General features: G+C 40.4%; 1 protein-coding gene across 1 annotated transcript; it reads right to left on the bottom strand.

The window, feature by feature from the left end:
• Nucleotides 1-1,323: 1,323 nt before the first annotated feature.
• LOC136436829 (kin of IRRE-like protein 2) lies at nt 1,324-22,319 on the bottom strand. The gene is made up of 12 exons (XM_066431185.1): nt 21,937-22,319; nt 15,164-15,317; nt 11,266-11,601; nt 8,942-9,250; nt 7,152-7,299; nt 6,021-6,136; nt 5,299-5,553; nt 4,451-4,759; nt 4,157-4,279; nt 3,791-3,851; nt 3,287-3,411; nt 1,324-2,912 (listed from the first exon to the last, which is right to left on the bottom strand). Exons 2-12 carry the CDS (start codon nt 15,300-15,302, stop codon nt 2,779-2,781), a joined length of 2,055 nt encoding a protein of 684 aa, XP_066287282.1. The 5' UTR covers nt 15,303-15,317; nt 21,937-22,319; the 3' UTR covers nt 1,324-2,778.
• Nucleotides 22,320-23,355: the final 1,036 nt, after the last annotated feature.

The following is a 23,355-nucleotide window of genomic DNA, read 5'->3' as shown; positions in this document are numbered from 1 at the left end:
TAGAATAATATAGAATAGAATAGAATAGAATAAAATGAAATAAAATTATACTGCATGTCATAATATGCTCTTCATCCTAATGAGACCCCAATGGCATTGTCGCGCCCATGAAACTTTTTCAACCAAAGAGACTGAATTGATTTTCTCGGCAAGGTATAACTTATTTCATTTTCAACCAAGACACAAATGTACCACAGTTCACTAATATTGCAGTATGGATTCTTGTGAAGTTCATTACTTCGGGCTTTGTTCGGTAAGGCAAGCCCGAGATAGTACAGCTTATCAGACTCCCAATACACCATCCCCATACAAGAGGGGGATCACAGAAGACGTGATATGGGTGAATAACTGTACCTTTTGAAGTATATCTGTAAGAATTCAATCCCGGCCGAATGTCCAATTCCCCTTCCTTTCCGGTTTATTTCCCCATGCACCGCCAGCAGCCGACAACCATTAACAAGAAACTTCAGATCCTGGCAATACCAAAGGATTGGAACTGAAGCAGGCATCGATTTTCTACCGTTCACTAAGGAGGTTGTGGTGAGGTTATTAATCCTGTAGCTAACTTTGCAGAAACTTACGTTTTCTCTGCAGTTTTTCTTTCTTTTCCTTGCATTTCATGAAACTTGCTCTTTATTTATCAAGGGAATTTGTTTATCAAATCTTTTTAACATCAATCTATGTAGTTATCTCTTAACCGTTGTGAAGCAAATACCAAACATTGATGCTATATACAAGTTCTAATATTAGCACTGCAACGTAATGTTGTAGAAAGCGGTTTCATCTCACCTAGGATGAATGAATGACATGCTTTGTAATGTACTTTATGAGATACGAATTTCTGCAAGGAACGTACTTGATAAGGATCAACTGATTGATCGCTTTGTTCATAGACATCTGATTTGAGCATGCATTAGCATTTAGAAGGAGACGTCGAACACAGCTCTTGCCCTGATAACATACATACATGAGAGGAAATATTACACGTCTGAGTGATCTCGTCGTTGTAGTATTTGATGTTTCTTTAGATCAAAGATAGACCAATCTGTCACTGTTACTGTTGTGTCACCACACACCGCAGAGAGGTGCTTATCAAGAAAGTCATTTTTAGTATTGTTGCTTACTATATGTTGTAGTTATATCAGTTAAACTTAAGGTATTTTTCAGTACGCTGGCGCCATAAAGCCTAGACATTCATAGTCGTTGCAATAAGGCTCTTGCTAAGTATACTAATAAAACAAGATAGTCGTCTCAAGTAAAATTGACGGTCTGGATCAGATCGGATTAGCTGGGTGTGATTAGTAAGATCAACCTAGAAGTCTGTTCAGGTGTATTTGGATTTGTGTGTAATTTATAAAGATTTACATCTTCCTTTCTTCACATATTGAATGAAATTGAAAATAAGCTAGTACAATGTCAAGTACCGCAGCATTATCAATACGGCTACTATACAGTATGTAGATTTAGCAGTATACAGTTGAAACACTGCATTCTCATGCCCACTATCAACAGGGAAGCCTTCTTGGAGCAGACACGTCACCTGCCGAAAGTCGACGGAAATGCAGTAATACAGCATGTCAAGTGGTGTGTAAACGATGTCCGATTGCCCAGAGCCACGGCGTGAAAGAAAAGAACCGAGAGGGTGATTTACCTTAAACTGCTCAGTTATTGTGTTGTGTTTACAGAATAGTCACTTATAATGATATAACTTTAATGTCTCGAAAACAAACACTGTGATCGTGACAATTACTTAATTATAATTAGTTTTACATGAACGTCGCACGTTTTTTTTGCACAGAAGAATGATCTATTTTTGCGCTGTATTTTGGCCATGGGTTCGGTACCAATAACAACATAAACCCAAATTCCACTAGACGGCGATCACTCTGCGACATAGCTGCAACTTAAATTTGATTTATATGTTACCCTTGATTATTGGAATATTATGCAAGATGTAAAAGACACACAAAGATTTGAAATTCGTTCAGCGATTTGCCAAGTTTTAGGTCACAGCCTGATCGCAGCCAGGTCGCTGCCCAAGTGGAACGAGGGTGCACGTGAAACTAAAACATATCTGTTTTATGTGTGAAAGGCATGAATTAAGCTTTACATGCATGCAACTATGTTGTATACGTTTGAACGACCCCGTGCGTCATGCTTTTGAAGTGCAGCAAATATATGTCAACCATGAAATGAAATGAGAAATATACATTTTTAGTGTCATCAACTGCATTCATTAACGAGTTGCCTTTATTGATTTGTCGTTTCCTCATAGAATAAAACAATACAATCACACCTTGTAACATATGAGATTTGTTTTGTAGAATCTGCATCGATTTATGTAGATTTTCCTTCAAGTTTGTCAGGTGTCGAGGTGATGCCTTACAAGTATACACTGGGTTGTGGAAGAACATGTATCTTTATTAGAGTCTGACGTTTCTAGGGCAATGCTAATGTATTTGCTGTCTAGCGCCGTCTGTTGGAACCAAGTTGAATTACATCATTCGAGATAGGTTTACGTCTCAGCGCTGTCATTTTCCCAACGCCACGAATGATTCTAGATAGGTTTTGATACGGAATAACTTGATCAGAGTAACTTGTAAGAATCTCAAAAGCTAGGCGTCATTAAAACATGACGACGTGTTTCTTATCAGTTTTCAAAGCACAGTCTATCTGGGAGGCAAGAATGAAAGTAGTCAACGTCCATCAAAAGTCGTAGTTGAAACCAGCAGGTGCTTCAAGTTTTTTTTCTGATATGCCCCAAAGTCTTGAATGTCGTCAGCATCTGCGGTTGGTAAAGTCTTTGTTCGATTGTCTACCCTTTCTATAAGGGCTGTGTTGGATGCAGATGTCTTCCTCATAGAATTGGTCCTTCTCGTTGGTTGGGTAGTCGATTTTCCGGTCTACATCACCTGGCAGTAGGAAAAGAAATCGTTAGATGCATGACATTTTGACCAATACCGCTAAAAGGTTTATACAGATGAAGCTCTAGATACAAAGCATTACAGTACCAACTTTCTAGAGTTGTTGGATTACAATGTAACATATTTCATTAACAAGTTAGTAATCTCTAATTGTAATGCTGATACAATGGCTAAAAATCATCGCGTTCCATAATAATTAATCATGTTGCCAGGCTCTTCGAATACTTTAGGTAAACATTGAAACTGAATTCCATACGAGTTGGCAATATGTTTTGGCGTCATAGTATGGCAAAATGGTCACGAACAGACTATGGCAAACGCAGAGAAAAAGTTTACTTTTATTAGTATGATTACCAACTCACTTGAATGTAGAAGGTCGATTGAATATGTGTTCCTATCCCGTCTAGATGGAGAGCTGTGTATCGTTGTTTTCTCGAAGTGCTGCAACTCTATCGCACACCTCTTAGTCGGTGACCCGTTTTTCTTTCTGTCAGGAATGAAAACTGTCCGTTTATTTCTAGTTCGTAGTATTTATATTGAATACAATACAGCATGCCAATAGCAAATCGTTAGCAAGCCATACACATGTGCCAAACATGCTTATTGTTGTTGAATTGATATAAAACTGCATAAATCAAATGTTATATATGCAACTGTTGGTTGTACATTTGGTCTTTTGTATATATTTTCCGATTGTTTGAGTGTGCTCTTTTATACTTTTAATTTTCAGACTGCGTAAATCAGCCGGTTTACTTTAAAAAAGGTAACATCGGCTGCAATGCTGTTTTAATTTCTGTATGTGTCAATTCCTGAATAAACCGTGTATAGATATGTTTCGAAAAGTATAGTCATCAGCTTGTACTTACTTTTTATTCGGAGAACCTCTCGTTATACAGTAAGCCAGGGACTCTGATTTTGACGATTTTTCTGCGGACATGAACAAAAATGCATTTTCTCAACAACCGCATGAAGATATAAAAAAAGACTTCAGAGCATTACGAAATTATGTTCACAGTCCCAGGCTATAGTCTATGTATATTGATATTTCATAACCTAAAGTATTGTTCTACCTTACCGATAGAATAATGCTTTATGATTGTTTATACTGACATCGCCTTGCAGCAACCCCATTGATTAGATTAAGTTACATTAGTAAATTTAGGACTAATGTTTGCATTAAGTAAATGGGGGGTGCTGCTTTTCACTTCATAATAGAGCTCTCAACAACATACTTTCCTTCCTATCGCGATGAATCCATCCCCTCCTGATACTCAGAGTGACGATTGCAGCAACGGCAAGAAGCATCCCAACCGCTGCAGAGCCGGCAATTACACCAACAACTGCTATACGGGAAACTTCAAGAAAGCAACACATTTAAGATATAACCTCGTGTACATAATATACATTCAACCTAAAAAAGAAAAAAAAATATTAATCTAGAAATATATATTTTCAAGGTGTGATTATTATTTCCGTATCTATGATAATGAATCGTTTCTAAAGTACCGTATCATTAAAGGGCTTACCAGAAACCGTAACTCTGAACTCCCTCAAGTCCGAGCCGTATTTGTTGCTTGCCTTGCACATGTATGTTCCTGCAAGGGCCTTTGTTGCTGACGATATGGTCAACTCACTCTGTATTTTGTCAGTGAAGACAGTTTTAACATCTACATCGCCTTTGCTTTTATCGTCGAAGTCTCTCTCACCACTCCGCCCCCTCCATAACCATGTGACCTCATCAGGAATCGGGTCGGCTAGGATTATACAGGTCAGGCTGACGGGGTCGCCTCTCGTGACAGAAACCGTGGAGGAGACGTTCAGGACCTCCGGTCTACCTTGGATGGAAACAGACGGTCACATTCACGAAATGTAATCATCAATACAGACCAATCATGGCCTTCAAACATCAATCAATCCATCAAAAATGGTTTACTGTTCAACAGACATGGCAGCACAACATGTAGGCTGAATTGCGCCCATTGTTTCATCGTCATCATACAATCATATTTGTGAAACTATTGTACTTATGACAAACTCAACGGCATTAGCTTTTAAAAATTCTGCTACATCAAAATCCAATACATGCTTTGCGTACGTGGGACCTAAAGATGTCAATGATTGGTCAGGAGATGGATGTTAGCTATCTATTAATTCATTCAGATTCGCCACATTCAATTTGCGGAAGGATTGACGTAACATGTGACTATCACCTTTTCAAGGTGACAATTTACCGAGCAAAACAAATTCGTCATTGGATACAACTTGATCTTCTGATCACAGCTTACAGCCCAAAGGTATATTGCATGATATTCCAAACATTCTGCGAAAATATACAAGAAACAATGGGTTTGAAACTGTAATGAGCGGACAGTACCTACGACGTTGATGAAGGTGCTTCTGCTCACTTCTTTGAAGCCCTTACTGCTAGCGACGCATTCATAAGCTCCTTCGTTGGCATACCCAATCTCGGAGAACGCTAGTGGGTTGTCATAGAACGCTTTGGTGTCAAGCCGCCTCCACCTGACCCTGGGTTTAGGGTTCCCCTCTGCCTGACACTTCAGGGAGAACGCGGATTGACCGTACATGACCGTTGTCTCCTCGTCAAAGATGGATTTTATGAGGGGTGGGTCTAGTCGAGGAAAATATGATAGCAAAATTCTAATGAATAACAACAATTTACGATTCTTGATGTTGCAATTTTTTTCAATCTTTTTCAATAGCTTTGCATTTTGAATTCATTTGACTGACAGTATATATAATTCTAAAATTGATTATATTTATTAGCCTTTCATTTTAAGGGAGAAAACAGTCAGAAGCCAGAACGTTGTTTATTCTATTCTGATATAATTGGTCTAATAGGAACTTCGTTGATAGGGGGCATAAAAACTGTATGAAATAGCCTCGCCATCGATGAGTCATAAAATAACCCCCATAGTGCCTCAAACTTTGATGACATCTCCCGTCCACTTGACGAAAAGCAGGCTAAATTGCCACCCTCTAAGGGAAATTATATAGGGCATATGGGCGCCCCAGTGTCTTCATAACACGAGCAATATAGCGATCAATCATTTAGACTGAAAATGATAAATATCTTACATCTGACATCCAATGCCATCGTCCCGAATCCGTCTGGTTTTACTCCATTGCGCGCTGTGCATTGGTAGGTTCCCAGGTCGAAGCTGGTCACATTTGTCAGAGTAAGGACACTTCCTCTGTGGTAGAGACATATTGATTTTAACTTCAAAACATACACGTAATTCATCATGGCGAATGAGGTGGGTAGACACTATAGGCGATGAAATTGCTGACTCTTTCACCCTGTCCTTATTTGATATATGAAAAAGCTTTTGGGATATTCTCAGATGGTACCAATCAATAGGTTATGTCCGGCAGTTGACTCACCTCGTAGGCAGCTCATTAGATTTGTATACAGTGATCTGTCTAATAGCAAATAGCCATTATTTTACTTTTCTATGAAAAATTGTAAACTATATCATAAAAAAAGAATTGTACTTCCTACTGAGTCAAACAATCCATTCTTCGAATGTCTAAATGCGACGAATAAATCTGTATATATGATGCTAAATTCTGCAAAAGAAATATTATATGTTACCACATCAAGCCATGTACAAAGAACCATGGAGAAGTTGACTGTATTCAGTTAGCTTAGTATAACACTCTTATCTAATATATGTTTAACGTGTGAATTGTTGTTCAAACTTTTCTGTATACATGTTCGTTATATGTTTTAAAGTTATACGATTCACAACCTGTCCCTAGCCCATGGAGACATAAATGCACAATAAAAGTATTTCATTGCTATTTTCATATCATTAATGTGCCGCATATACATCATATTTGAAAATTATAATGGAAGCTCATCTGTGTTGAAATGCAGTAATCATAACACAATGCTAAACTTTCGTCCAACACTAAGGTATTCACGGATCAAATTTTCAACAACCACTGTCGCCTTCTTCAGAATCAATAAACAGACAGTGGGCGTTATAAACTTCCTGGCACGTTTGACCAATCGCTGACGTCACGTAGCCGTAAAGACACGTTTCAATAAAGTCACGTGTCTGCAACTCTCGCGAGTTTACGTTCGGAAGTGATTGGTCATTATTGATCCTGAAGAAGGCGACAATGGTCGTTAAGAATTTAATCCGTGAATACCTTGGTGTTGGAAGGAAAATGTTTGTTCATTTTATAAATTGGTAATATCACCTCCCCAGCGGTCCCTGCGGTGAGCTGTCCCCCAGTCTCCACCAGGTCAACGATGCTTTGGGATTGCCGTCAACTTCGCAGCTCAGGTTAGCCGACTGTCCTTCATTCACCACGACAGACATCTTCGGGACTTTAACAACTGGGGGATCTACAGCGGAAAATAGAAAGTTTTATTGCAGGTTCAAGCCTATGGGATTATTGCAAATACATGGTATACACATTGGGAAAAACATTCATGTGTCAGTGAACTGTGACTGACTTTGTTGTAACAATAGGCTACTGCTTCTAAATACGACTGTTGGCTATATCTAGACAAGCTGGGTTTGATTTCTTTTTTGGAGACAATGGAAGACGAAATGTCCCACTTTTTCAAGAATTTGTGGGTTCTGCGATTTTAAGAGAAAAGTAGCTTTTTGTTCATCCGTGAATGTGTTAAAGATGGGGTATTTCGTGGTAACTTGTTTAAACAATTCGGTTCTTTTGCCATGGTTAACAGGACAATTGGAAATAAAATGTGCTTCGTCTTCCACCGTTTTGGACGTACAGTATTTACAAATTCTTTGGCAAAAGAATTATAAACTCTGTGTTGAGTCAGGGATGACGTTCCGTACAAGAGTCTAGAAACCTGGCACACGCAACAAATTCTACGACATAAGCAAAATCTAGCATCGGCGCCGTTGCTTTACTTAACACAAACTATACACACCTAAAATAGCAGAGTGATACAAAATACACTTATCATTGACAATGAAAATATGCCCTTCATTCAGTTTTCATAAATTTGAAAAAAAAATATTCATTGGATTTTCAGACAACTAGGTGGCCCATTCAATCATGACAGATTGATTCAATGGGGCCAAGAATACAGAACAGTAAAATCATCAGTATGAAAAGAAAATAAACTTGTGACAAAATTGTGCAATAAGTAACAGGAGACATAAAAACTTATAAGAATACAAATCAAAATCTTTATCTGTTACTCATATCCATTACCGGTCCAGGTCTGCTCTTCTTGACAGTATCTCAAATTTATGAAACTGGCAAGGTCTACTCTAGCACTGCAATGTTTTAGTATACACACGGCCGCTGCCAGTGCACTTTTGCACTCTGATTTTTTGTTTTACAAGTTCCCAAATACTTTACATAGTTATATGATGAATGAACAAATCCATGCCTAGACTAAAACAATCCCCACCGGCGGGTCTTAAGTAAACCAACATAAATTACATTTCATGAATTCGTTAAAGGAATCCATTGAGCTTAACTTGTCGATACGTCTTATATTCTTCGTAGATGATTTCTTGCTAGCTTTGCAAACGTGGCACGGAACATATAGAGTAAATAATTTGATGTATTCTTGTCCTGATGAAGTTTGTCTGGAATGAATCATTTGTAGCTGACGACGTCATAGGCAATGCGGTTGTAAAAACGTTTTCCTCTTTGGTGACTTACTGACATCGGATGGCTCTTCTCTGCTGACATCTATGTACTAATAAATCCACATAGCTGATGTTGAAACAAGATAAGCATTCATGGATATTTTCATCAGGCTGGTCAATTAAGTCAGTGAATAAAAATAAAATCTGCACACAACTAAGTGTTTTATTCAACCAACGTGTCATGACCTTCTGTCACCTTCCTCAGGGCAATTCTGACAGGTTTGCACTGCAGCATAGGTGTCGCTGTTTCCTGATGCGGTCCCAATTAAGGAAAGCAAAATTCAAGATAGGCATTTGGGCTGAAGATGAAACAACTATGAACTCATGGTATAACATTAAACTGGTACTTACACTTTACTTGGATCGTCACTGACGTCACCAGAGGATCGGCAACGAAAGGGAAGCCCTGGTTAGACTCACAGCTGAAGTTGGCTCCGTTGTCCCATTTGGTCAAGAACGAGATCACTAGGTCCAGAGATATTCTTCTAACTCTCTGCTCTACCATTGCTTCCCGTGGGAGATCTAACCGCTGGGTACCGTTATACCAGGCAAGGTCCGGGAGGGGGTCGCCACCTTCCGAGCGGCAGGAGAGTATGAGACTCTTGCCAGCTGCACGAGGAGATAGGTCCCCGAGTACGACCGGTGGAGACGGTGGGGGAACTGCGGAACATCAGCAATGAGAAGATGTAGCTACCATGACAATCAGGATGTTTTTGTTTGTTTATCTAGGATTCATTAAACCAATCCATCCACCAATCCATCCACCAATTCATCCACCAATCCAGCCATCCATCCATCAATCCATCCATTAATCCATCAGTCAGTCAACCAATCAATCAATCAATCAATCAATCAATCAACCAACCAACCAACCAATCAATCAATCAACATACTTAAATAAACTATCATTGCTATCCGTGGGTAAAGTTAAGCATAATGTAAGACGGTAAGAATGAATTGTACGTTATTGTCTGTGTTTTGTTAAGTGGTAATCATTTATACTGATCCTGTCGAGTTCATCGTTTCAAAAGAGAACCTTTAAAAAATTCTGAATCCAGAAACGTGAATGGTACCGAAAACATCCTAAAAGTTATGCACGTACTAAGCTTACGTGATTATCTTTTGGTATTTCTAAATTGTGCCTTAAAGGTCCCTAGGCATGTTACTGAAGGGTTGCTTACAAATGTATTCCGTTCCCATCGACCCAACACAACCACCCACGCTGCTGCCCCTTTTCAATTGTAAAATCCACCTATGATCTCACAGTAGAGACACATTAAGTCCACGTTGGAATGCAAGACATGCCGTACTGTGGCAAGGTGCGTCTGCTTGATCCTCCGGTAGTCTCGGTAAACCAATATTTCTTCATTATGACTGTTTAGGGGTTTCTTAGTAACACTAAGGATCATGAGGTAAGCGTTTCCCCCACTTATGATGGAGAGGTTCATATTCTAAAGTTTCTATCAGCTCAAAGACATAATGATTTATACCCCAATGTTATGATACGTGACTAGGGGTAAAGGCCTGGAATGTTAGTTGAATCGAAAGTTGGCACCGAGAAGAGCCATAAAAGTTTGATAACTTCAGTACACTTTGACCGCCGCTTTGTTCATTGCGCATATGTTTGAAATTGCTCACGCCCAACGCTCTGGCATTTGAAAAAATTCTAGACTATGTTCCTTATCAAAACAGGTATCATGACCTTCATATTACTCATTCTTTAAATCATTATCATGTAAAGGCGGTTTGAATGTAAGTAGGGAGCCTCTAATTTCTGTGCATTGGTTTTATGAAATTGCGCAAAAATCAGTCTAAAGTTCAATTGATAAATCATTTGATAAGAGTTATAAGTTTCTTCATTTTGTAAACGTTTCCAAGTAAATGATAAACGACCAGTTGATGTTAAGTGAATGATCTAAGAATTAGTTCCTGTTGTTTCTTTTTGCAAATGATGCACAATGAATGAAGCATTGAAGAATCTCAACAAAATCATAACTTAAGGTCCTGATCTATCTGAATTTGCAGCACATAATTTGTGTAGCTATTTATTACATAGCAGCATTTTCCGAAGTAAAATTACCATTTTAGAGTTTCCTTCATCATCTGTGCGAACTTATAACTATAGTACATACCAATTCTCCAGAAACCATTGACACATATGGCTAATTGCGATTTGGTCCAATCTTCTTTGTCCTTTACTGCCAACCATCATAAGGGAACTAGCGTATCGACAAGGAACAGGAAGTCGTAAAATTGCTTTGGGATTGCAACATTTCCTGTGAGGGAGAGTAATACCCACAAAGTACTGTAGCTGCTTTTAATCTTCCTCCAACAAGGGCCAATTTTTATTGATTTTATGCGTGCGGCCTTTAGGCGTACAAATTCACCCACAGAAGAAATAATAACGGGTCTCACAGGCACCGAGCATTATTGGATTGTGTAAGTCTTGGAGAAACTTTCCACCCGAAGCACTCTCATCCAACGGCTGGCAAGGGTGTAATCATACTGAGCAAACTTTGCACATCAAAGGGAAACTACGTGACTTAACTCACCGTTTCTACTGGCCGTATTTCTGACATATGCTAAGATTTGAAGGTAAGGAGTTGAAATAACTACATCTGTATGTGTCAACGTAGCAGAAAGCTATCAAAAGACCGAGAAAAAAAAAACCTCACCGACGACAGTCAACTTCGCATCCCGAGTGTCAGTGACGGAGAACACCCCGCAGCGGTAATTTCCCCCGTCGGCTGGTTGAGCGTTCGTCACCCGCAGGTTGAACTCTTGGCTACGGTTATTACCGACGATGGAGAAGCGGGGGAACTCCGGATCCACGACGCTCCCCGAGGACACGTGAAACGGTTTGCCGTCGGGTTCGGATGGGTTGTACTTGTGCCAGTTGACGACGTCGCTTGCTGAGAGACCGCTGAATGCGCAGTTCATGGTGACGTTGTGGCCGACCAACACCGCAGCTGATTCAGGATACACTCGGTAAAGAGCTGAATCCGCCATCGCTATTCACAGAGATGATACAAGCAAATATTAACGGAAATCAATAATCTGTGTGTAAGTGATATGCCAGATGACAGCTGGGTGGAAGATGTCTTGAGCTGGGTTTATGAATTTTGAAATGCTATGTGGCATCAAATCGGGATTAAATGCTTAATTCAGCATATAGCATTATTCAATTACAATGATTAACACTGTACATGCAATATATAATACCAAGCAAGCAGTCAACACTTGCAAGCGTCCATTCAAGTCTATGATGTTCATCATAAACAGAAGTTAGCGAAAGACATATTTGAATAGTTGGCTGCAAATGATAAGGTGTTAAGAGGATAATAATAGTACTGCATTCTGCATATTGAACACTACATTACTTTCCCAGTTATGGCTTATTGGCGTTCCTGACATTTATAAGATACAACGTCTGAAATCTATTTGATTGTTTTTACTGCCTAGGATTTTAAGATCACCAATCGGTCAGTTGGATTACCAGGAAATGTTATTTCAGATGTCTCTTGTACAGAATGGGAAGAAGCGACCTTTTATTGTACGCGATGGCTGTAAGATAACATCACTTCCTCCAGGAGATGCTCATGCGGAAATCCAGGATAAAGGAGTATCCGATTGACTGCCGTAGAACAACCATTATACCTACGATTTTGCAATTCAAAAAAGCCGAAGCAAATCTTTCTGTAGGAATTTTAAGCATCTCCCCTTTTCCTCAGGGGGTATTCTGAATGTAGACTACACCGACAGCTTATTGGTACTGGATTATCTTAAAACCTTAAACTACGGCAAAATCGTTATTGAGACAGTCTTTCGCTAATGAGCCTTTTTATCTTAAAGGCTATGCTGTCTGGAGGGTGACTGATTTAAAGGGGAAAGGAAGATATTCAATACGATTCTCTTTATCGCTGGTGGCGCAGTCAATGGTGATATGTGTACTGAATTCGATGAGCAAATGGACTCTTCGCCTAAAAGGCAAATGGCCTTAGAATCTTTAAGTGACCTCTTCAAGCAAGACATGCTTCTTTTCTGGTTTTAAGCCCAAAGGATAAGCCGTGTGGTTATTTCGAGATATTTGTCATAGACGTTATCTAACCATTATCATTAAAAGCTGATTATTCATCCCTATAGGTAAAAACAACTAATTTCATGGAAATCCCAAAGCGTACATTTGCTGATAACTTCTAATCAGTTCAAGTGTGTAGTACAAAGTGCACATCTGCAAATAAGTTCCAAACAGTTCAAATGTGTAGTACAAAGTGCACATCTGCAGATGAGTTTCAAACAGTTCAAATGTGTAGTACAAAGTGCACATCTGCAGATGAGTTTCAAACAGTTCAAATGTATAGTACAAAGTGCACATCTGCAGATGAGTTTCAAACAGTTCAAATGTGTGGTTCAAACTGCACATCTGCGAATGAGTTCCATACAGGTAAAATGTGTAGTACAAAGTGCACATCTGCAGATGAGTTCCATACAGGTCAAATGTGTAGTATAAAGTGCACATATGCAGATGAGTTCCAAACAGTTCAAATGTGTAGTACAAAGTACACATCTGCAGATAAGTTCCAAGAAGTTCAAACGTGCGATTTGGGAAATCATTGAGAAGGCTTGTTTCACGTTTGCTGGCACCATTGTTGCAGTTATTGAGTGGTCTTCAGAGTGATGCCCTTGATCCACAAGATCGCCACGATAACTGGCAGCGTCTGTCTTATAGATTTCAAGCAAATGGGGGGCAATTAAGGAGGATTCGAGAGAGTTTTCTCCCACCTGAGCAGCAAGAGAACGCAATTATGTTTCTTCACGCTGCGAGGCCCAAGATAGTCCCGAGAACAGACAGCGTAATTGGAAAACAGCATTGCGAACAGCTCAGAGATTACTTCGAAAGAAGAAATACTGTAACGATTAAGCTCGCGCCTGTCATTTGCCTGGCGTCATGTGATGTGATCCATTCCCTGATTATTGGTGCCTTCAACAATACTGACGGCGCACGGTAATGAGGCATACGTCTTCAGAAAAATTATTGATTAGTTATGATTGATACGCTTACAAATACCGTAGATCTGATCTGATGAATACAGTCAACGTGGCTTGCAAACTCATACTTCAATGTTGAACTCAACCGACTCTTCGAAGAACTACACATGTCCAAGAATTACTTGTGTGACCTCCACACTAACTATCCTCCTGATCAGGCTCTACCGGGCCTTTTTCGGGGGCTTATGATACACTTTTTGCAGCCAGCCCGTAACCATCTTGCCGGTAGACCCGCTGCAAAAAGTGTATTATAAGCCCCCCCCCCCCGAAAAGTAGAGCCTGCTATGGAGGCTACACACTAACGCAAATTGAGATATCATAGAAACTGCATAGAGTGCGATGGTTATTTGTGATGACAGTGCTGAATTATCAACTAGCTGCTGGGATATTGGACGCGTTCAGCAAACAATTGTGTCAGGTCGCCTGTTCACTACGTCGTTTCAACTCCTGCCAATGTCCAGTGACGTTCACTAGTAATGATGCCGATCCATTGTACCTCAGGAGCCATTGTGTCGAAAGGTCGTGTTTAATGGGTAATACAAATGTCAAAGTAGTGCATGTTATAATATAAAGGATGGGCACTTCACGCAACTTACGACATGTTAAGTTGCCTTCAGCCGACCTTAATGTGACAGAAAATTTATTTCATTGTGACTAAATGGCATAGAAAATGGCTTTCACACTAGCGGCTTATTACTTCTCCTGAAAAAATGCTCATGCGTAATGATGATGTGTTGACAAATGACCTGCCCCCAATGAGGCGGAATTGGATTCTTCATTCCTTTCAAGATCCCGACCGTCTCTTTGTCATTGATTCCTGTAACAAGGACTATTCAGTCTAGTCCACTCGTCCGGGTAAATGCATTGTCAGGGGTGTAATAACTCAAAAGACAGTTCCCAAGGGCCCTATTAGCTGGAGCAAGATGTGTTCCTGAAATGAAGCGGGTTGCGCCCATTTCATCCGTCTCATATAGTGTGACGTGATGCATAGAGGAGTGGTGCAACAATTTAATCAGAAACGTTTCCTTTGTAAAACAAGTTCTAAGGCGTCCCAGAAAATTTGTCTAAGGAAGGTTGATGCGGTAGAGATGACACGGTAAATCGTAGGGACCTGAATTCACGCTTGCTAACAGATAAGACTATTGTCAAAGATATTTTGGAATTTCATGGCGTATTTGCAACGATGGCTGTTGGATAGAGATATTCTACCAGCTTGCTATTTTAATACTGCTGCTTTTTTCTTTTGCATGTATTCGTTATAATGCTTATACTTGATACGTAGGTTATGCCATGCCTCACAGGGTCAACATTATAATCATACAGATGATACAGAAAAAGTTTCACAGTCAAAAATGCATAAACATCCAAAAAAACTGACCAGTTCAGTCGGATGTTTAGAGCAGCTGAACACGTATACTACATACAGGGCTGATATGACGGAATCATAACCATACACCACCTTTTTTTGCCCTGGATCTCTATTCTCTAAAATAATGCACACTAGAAGGACAAAGGAAATCTTACCTATTAGTGCAAAGCACGAAATCCACATGGAAAAGGACGAGAATGTCCCCGACGCATCAGCCATCTTGAAAGCTCGCAGTGCGGTGGCTGTAGCTCTACCGCCGAACCGTTCACGCTCGGTCTTCCAATTCTTCAACATTACACATCAATGATCCTGCAAGAAAAGAGACAGGTAGAGCCTATCCCTTTCCATTTGGTGTGTTACAAAAATCGATGGAACCCAGCTCTAGCGAGCATGCTACCTTCCCCTGATGCCGGCTGACAGGACTTACCTCGGGGAATACTCACACTGTCTGAGCGTGCTCTGTCTGTACAGAGAGATGTTATCACGAATCATTTGTATTCAAAAATATCAGATAATCATTTCCTATTCATAAGTGGAAATCTTGAAGAAGTATAAATCACCACATTTGTATCTTCAAAACATTGATCGTAGCCTCTTAGGGTGACTCATGATCCATTGCTAAATCTCAGTGCCTTCAGTTTGGGAAGATTACAAATCCGCAGCTCAACTTTTATTCAACCAGCAGCAAGTACCCGCTAGAATACTGACATCAGAACAAGAAGCCATTGATGACTAAAAAGGTGATGGTGGCAAACAGGAATTATCTAAAAATTCTTTCTTGCGTGGGAAGATACAAAAAATGAATATATGAGTCTAATCACGTATTCCTTAATCGTTATATCATGATATTTTATTTTTTCCATCATTGATCGTTAAAGTTACAAGCATGTTATCAGACATGTGCAGACGTTGTCAATGTCGTTATTGGCGCCCTCATATGACAAGGTCTGACCATAAAGACACTGCTCAACTAAAATCATCCGAAGGATCTTTGTATCCGGTGTAACTCTGCTCCAATAACCATTCATAAGGGTGTTCCCGTTACGATAATGTGTCACTGACAACGGTGATGCTTTCGATTACAATCTTAAACTCAGTTCTCTTGCCTTTTAGGACTTGTGCAGATAACAGAAAAGAGTTTTCAAAGTCTCATCTGGTCGAGCCGTTTATAGTTTGACTTCACCGTGCACATATCTGATAACAGGGTAAACTCGTGTTTGTGGAGGCGTGGTAAGTTATATTAGTTCCAGTGCTAAAATAAAACGTTATTTGCTTGCAGCTCATTTCCTAAGCATTCTCATGAGGTCATTAAGGCACTTAAATGACCTATTTACACACAGCATAACGCTACTCCATTGCCCGTTGACACCAATTTTCACTCTTTGGGCTGATTTTCGCATTTCTGCAGCAATACAGACTCCGATTTATCCAGCTATTCAGCGTTTTCTTCTCAAATGTTCTAACCACATCGAGATACAAAGCGAAGAAAAAACATGAGCAATGGCCATTTTCAACATCAATTTGATGCGGTAAATATATCGTGCCCACAGCTAGTGTGATATCTACATGAGGTTTCATTACAACGCCAAAAGGCCAAAAGTGAGCATCCCAAAGCATAGAGAACTTTGATTTACAATCATTAGCACTATGCAACAAGTTAAACCCTGCGGAGCTGATTCTTCGATTGAAGTACAAATAGCCTTTTGAATCTTTTAGCGTTCTAACAATCTCGGCAACAAGATTCAAGCTTGCGGCAACTGGTAAAAATTCAACAGCCTTTGGAGGCCTACGACCTCCTGACATCACGCATGTAATCTATATCACGCAATAAAACGATAGGTTGTCGCCCTGAATACATCCGAGAGGGCAATACCTGTCGACACTAAGTGTACAAGAAATATATCGTGGCGCCATGGTAAATTGCTGCATGTTCTTGAAAGTGGGTCCCATATGTAGAAAATGGGTCATGAATTACAAACGAGACATTTGTATGTATGTTTTTAAAAAATCGAACTAGAAGAGAATGTGCAAAAGTTGTTGCTACATGTCTAAGAAAATTTGCAAATATTATTTTTCATAAAAGTTTTTCTAGTAGGAAATGATATAAAAAAAGTTATCCACTGGTAAGTAACGAAAACAAAGTGCCGGTCTGGAGCACATATACGTACTGCAAAACTGCACTTTCGCTGCTTGATGATTGAAGTTCTTGATCCTCGACGTTTCCCAAAAGTTATGGTAGATATGAGTTAGGATGTAAGCTCTTGTCATTTTGAAGCTACCCTCCAGACATGCATTGACTTTACGATGCCTTCTAATCCCCTTTGTAAGCCCACCTTGCGGTTTTGTGTCTAATGGATCGCTTGGTCCGAAGGAATACCATTGATTACCGGGGTCTGAGAACCCAAGGGTGTAAATGATACATAGCCACTGACCACCATACGTGAAAACTGGTAACGTATGTTTAATTAATTCTCCACCGTAAGCTCAAGACGCCACTTTAAGTCCAGCTGATTAACAGCGCGTAGGCGAATTGGCTTTCAGGGCACGAAGGCATGCAATCCACCCGAGGACCTTAAGGCCGTTCCAAAACCGGTTCAGGGCGCACCATAAAGATGGGCCTATAAGGTGTAAATCCGGTCAGCCCTACATATTTCTTGCGGGCGTCTTATTTCCTCGTCTACGGCCCACATTCTTACGGAGTGGATCCTTTGAACTGGGTGACATGAAAAGTAGGGTCACGTCTTCGCAGTAGACTTGTATAAGCTTCATCCAACTTGCCACTGTAGAATGCAGACTTAAACTTTGCTGATTTTTACTCTAAGTTCAAAAACAACACTTTGTCCTCTTTATCGGCGTTTGCGTCTGTTGGTTTTATACCTCGTTTATACGCGAATATCGTTTAAGAGTGTATATATACTAGCTCGGCGTAGTAATAAAAAAATGAAAATTACTAACTCGGCGTTTTATTCTCTGCAAAATTATCCAGTTAAATATTTACATGGAAACATTTAAAAGACAATCGCTGTATGTTACGAGTACCAGAATAAACTCATTTGTTCTAAAATCATCTAGAGGCTTAAACAACTTTGTTACACAAGTGAAGCACTGCCTGTGTCCGTAAATAAAGTTTTCATTTCATCTACCAGGTTAGATCCTCTTTGATGGTTTAGAATGACTATCCTGCTCATTTCAATGCTAAAGAGGCAAAATTGGTGTCAATAGATCGGATGACCCCTCCTAAATGGCGGCAGATAGCCATTCTAATACCTGCCAGGCGAAGACATATCTTCCACTACACGAAATGGCCTCGTATCCCGGCGTATACGTACAGGGATTCCTCCGGAAATATTCCATATCCCGGTGCGGATTTAGAGTTTCCGTTAGTTTTAACGGATACGCTAAATCCGCACCGGGATATGGAATATTTCCGGAGGAATCCCTGTACGTATACGCCGGGATACGAGGCCATTTCGTGCAGTGTTCACTTATAAAACTATCTGTCATTCGCTTATTTCTTCTTAGGAATTCCATCCGCAGCCGTCTGAACGACGGTGTTCCTGGCCTCATGTGGATTTTGTCATGGCCTATCAACCCTCCCGTTTCATGAAATTCCCCAGTCAGAATTTAAATGTAACTTAGCTCCTGTGCTGGCGCTGTAGTGAATAGTGTACCTGTGGCTCTGTAGGCCACAACGAACGGTAGCTGAAGCGAAAGATGTCTAATTTTGACTCTAACATGTCAGCAACTGTCTGGTGCAATATTACGTTCTGTTGTAAGACATGCCCTTGTCAAAACATTCAAATCTCTTCATTTCCAACGCCCGCCAGGGCAACGTTGTAGAGTCTCACATGTACATGTGGCATTTCACGAGTCTGGCTCTCTTGCTTTATGTGCATTTTGATAACTAGTATGGGGCTGAGTTATTCGTCGGCAAGCCAAATTTTACTGCCTGAAATTGTCTGAGTAATCCCTTCTGAAATGAAACGACCATTTTTCTATTACAGTGTTGATAATGTTGAAACGCTTTATTAAGTCCTGACATACCCTATTTGGACAAGGCACACTAGTTAATAAATGTCTTTAAGAAACTAACAATGAAAATAGAAAGAGGCGTTTTATGATGAATATGTACGTTATTCTTGCGAGTCGGTTCGTCATAAGAACGTGCAGCTCCGTCCACTTTGTAATGCTACGGTCACATTTGCACCGGTGCACGGAGGGGGTGTAGCCCCGGTCGGGCTCTGAAACTACAAAATTGTTCCGGCGGACTACCGGATACGGGGGTGGGGGTGTACCCCTCGGTGATTTCACGATTAGCTTACGGATTCTATCTGTCGCCGGGTCCCGAGTTAAAAGAATCCGTTCACCCGGCTGTGCAAAAAGTTTCACGGTAGCCGCAGGGCGTCCCACACCGCAGAGCCACGTGGGGGTCGCGCCCGAAAGTGAAAAAAACACCCCGTAAACTAGCCGGCCGGCCCCAAGTCTCCAATTTTAACCATAACATTACCAGGAATGCCAGAGCCATGCGGCCAGTATGACTTATCGTAGTATTTTGAACTATATCATGATAAAATAGCCATTTGCGTCAGACTAGAAACACTGTAATGGCACTGTGCCTTCAGCGACTTCTACTCTATGGACGGAAAAATATGCCCCCCATGGCACACTCACTAATGTCTTGTTTAGCTTATGAATGTCTTTCACATACTCATAACAAACCAGTGTTTTTCATGTTAGCTCCAATAAATTGAAATGTTGTATGGGGTTACCAAAGTTAAGATGACCAATCAGGTATTGAAATGGGTTAATAAGAAAAGCATCGGTTAAAGAAAGAACGAAATAGAGCAGTTAAATCAAGAAATGGTCTGAGAGTCAGGGAATGGCCTTTCTTATAGCCATGAATACCGTCGTAAAAGTTGTGCTATGGGAGTGTGAAACACAACATAAGACATTAAAGTTCCATTTTGTTCTACGCCGAGGGAAACCTTTAAGTTTGTCGTTGACGGGCAAGTGCGTGGTGTAGGACACAGATATACCAAGGACACTGTTCACAGTGATAAGCCAAAAATTACATAACATGGCTCCATGTGTGGAATTTTAAATTAATTTAGAGGCCTAAATGAACATAACATGGTTATAGCTACATGTATGGCTAACCAGTATCTAAAAACTGACCAAAAGTAATTCTCTAATATGTCTGCCCTAGTAATTACAGAATCTAGTTCATGAGTACACTAATTTACATAAAAAATGAAATATGTGAGTTTTGATATACAAGACATTGCAACAGCGTACGCTTAAGCGTATTTACCAACTATATATACTAGAAAGGCTGGATTAGATACATTGTAGACGTGAGCTATAGACTAGCTGTAGTCCCAATACAATAACACATTGCCCATTGAACAATGAAATTGGAATTTTGACCCAAAAAAACATTGCGATACTGCATGCTAGAGTGCTGTTAAACATGTTAAAAAGTTAATCAGATACGGCGTTCGCCTCAAGGCAAAAATGAGACATCACGATGCCATATATATATATATCTGCCATCAGCCGTAGAATGTCAAGAACGTACCGACCAATATTGCACATGAAGCCGCGTGTGACACAGAAAAGTAGCTTTTGACAAGAATTTTTCTTGATGTGCCATTTCATCAAGTCTGCGGTATCGGAGATTTGAGCTGAACAAAGCCCACAGCACACCATATCGTCTCTCTGATACGGTGATACATCATTTCATTTGTAATGAATAGATTTAACGGACATCTTACAGCCGCCAGCGGCCCTAACGTCGCTCAACGTCTACCCTCGTGCCGGGTGACTAACAGACCTTATAATGTCTATTCATTCCCCACCAGAGCCTATATTGTCAGGAGACGCAATTTGAATAAAAGAGTAACGTGCCTACAAACTTGCGAATTTTAGATTGTCAGAGAGATACAGAGTGGTACATGGATTAGATAATTCCCTTTAGGGGGTGGTTTTCTAATAACTGTAACGAAGAGGAGGACAAGAAAATGACATAATTTTTCAGCTTTTGCAAGGCTGCATGCTTCTCGATGGAGTTGACGATGAGGATCAACACATCAAGCTGAGCTGTACTTATCCGTCATCTTCCAAAGAGGCCCTGTTAGTATAATCTGCCCATCTGAGGGTACCATTTCGTCCAGAATCGCTTAGCTTTTATTGCGTTCTCGGTGCAATAATCCCGACGCTGTTCCGAAGTGTCGCAGGAACAATTGTGCCCGGACTAAGGCGTGTCGAGGCGTATCCATTTTTCATCTCCTTATGTGCTCTATCCTCTCCTCCGATAAAATGCGGAAGACGAAGCACCTTCCTCTAGCACATCTTTGCATCTCGTGCTTTTTTTTCAATGCCTTTAAGAAATCAAACGGATGTTGTAGATCATCACATAAGCACTTTACTTCGTCAACCTTAAAAGCTACATTTTAAACCCTACGGTGGATAGTGACTGGAGGCGACGGTTGCGTTCACTTTAAAAAGCAGACATTTAAACCTATTGGATTTCACTTGCACAGAGAACAGCTTTAGAGTCGTTGATAAGACGAATTGACATATCTCTTACATATATCATATATTTCTATGTACTGTGTGATTGTGCACGTTTCGACTGATCAATGGTATCAAGAAGAAAATGTAAAATATTACATTTGCAAATGTAAGAGGGTGTAAAAATACGGGATATGAAAATATTAAATCCATCAAACACATTCCACAATGGTAACCGTATAATGATCAGAAACTCATTGGTATTGTCGAAGGCCAGTTGGCGATTGTTCACACGCTATGGTCATTTCTAGCAGATCTATAGTCCTTTCCCGTTCTTTGACTGCCTGCCTTTACATCTTACTCAATCTACGTGACATGCACCCAGATTAGCTTAGGGAACTCCAACACAACTCACCTGCCGTATGGCACACAGTTCCTATGGACTTAGAAGTCAATGGTTTCAAACGTTGCGATGATCTTGAACCTCAAAGTCTTGGCCCCAATGTTGTGTCCAAATTTGCTCCTGACGCCTGTGTCATTCTTCAGCATTACACGCCAATGATCTTGCAAGATGCCATGGAGCAACAGACAGATCCATTTTCATTCCGTCCCTTTCGGAAATCAATGAAAGCCAATGTTTTTCGAAGCCGACCGTTTTCCGATGATACCTGCACGCGTCTGGATGCGAGATTGTCAAGACCACACGCGCCGAGCTGTATGTGGTGACGGTATTCTAACCTTCTTCCGGATTCATGGTGACGTTGACATGATAATGACCGACGCACTCTGACACCACCTAGGGAATCCTCATCTTAAGTTCTTTCTGTACGTCCCTGCAATTCTGTGTCTACCTAGTCTAGACAACCCTCGACGCGAATACCGTTTCACACCTGCCTGAAATTCACCGGACCGTTATTGCGACCCAGATTTAAATAAGTAGTTCCATTCATAACCCAAATGAGAGTATCCCTCTAGGAGGTGGGACCTGTATGGAAATTCAACCGGTTGTGATTTAGCCTCAATTCATCACTATAAATGTCATTGATCACGCCGTGGAAAGATGAATCGGGCAAAGAGAAGGACAAGGTGCCCTATGGAGACATACCTCATGCATGGAGCACAGCTTATCATATTTTCCTATCAGGACACAGCGACAAATAAAAGAAGGAGATTATTCTTTCATTTTTAAGGTACGTCGTACCCGTGCTGACAGCCTAAATCTTAATTAACGACTTTTCAAATCCGCGATCGTTTTATCGTCGATGAACAGGCGGCACTAATTTCATCCTCCTGAGAGCTAAATTCTTTCATTACGAGGCGAGAGAGAAAATCCTCCTGGAAATCGGTTTTATTGTTTTGTTGTTGCTTCCAGCTCTTAATAGATTGCAGCAATGCTAATCAGAAGGTCGCGATGGAAGTTTCAAAGATGATAATGAACAATTATTAGAAGAAAATTCCCTTTTTCACGTACGGGAATTAGATGTTTAATCCTCATGAGGATGGGTTTTCAAATAACTTAATTTCTTCTTTTTTTTAAATCAATTTACTACTCTCGTTCTGGTATGTAAGGCATCGTAACACAGTGAATGTAGGCTTCATTCCACAGTGTTGAAACGTGACCTCTCATAGCCTTGAGGATGAATAAAGGTCATACTGCTATGAATATTGACCAACTCTATCTATGCAATGAGGGCACTTTTAGCACCAAGCAGTTATCAACATGTCAAACAACTACCCAGGGCAGGAACCACAAGAAAAGCCATTAGAAGGCAGTTACAGTTCTTGAATTACAAGTGGGTGTATGAATGATTTATTCCCGCATTATCAAGATTTG

Source organism: Branchiostoma lanceolatum, chromosome 1 (genome assembly GCF_035083965.1).
Source record: "Branchiostoma lanceolatum isolate klBraLanc5 chromosome 1, klBraLanc5.hap2, whole genome shotgun sequence".
In the NCBI taxonomy this organism is placed as follows: Eukaryota; Metazoa; Chordata; class Leptocardii; order Amphioxiformes; family Branchiostomatidae; genus Branchiostoma; species Branchiostoma lanceolatum.
This window is presented reverse-complemented; position numbering and strand designations above follow the sequence as displayed.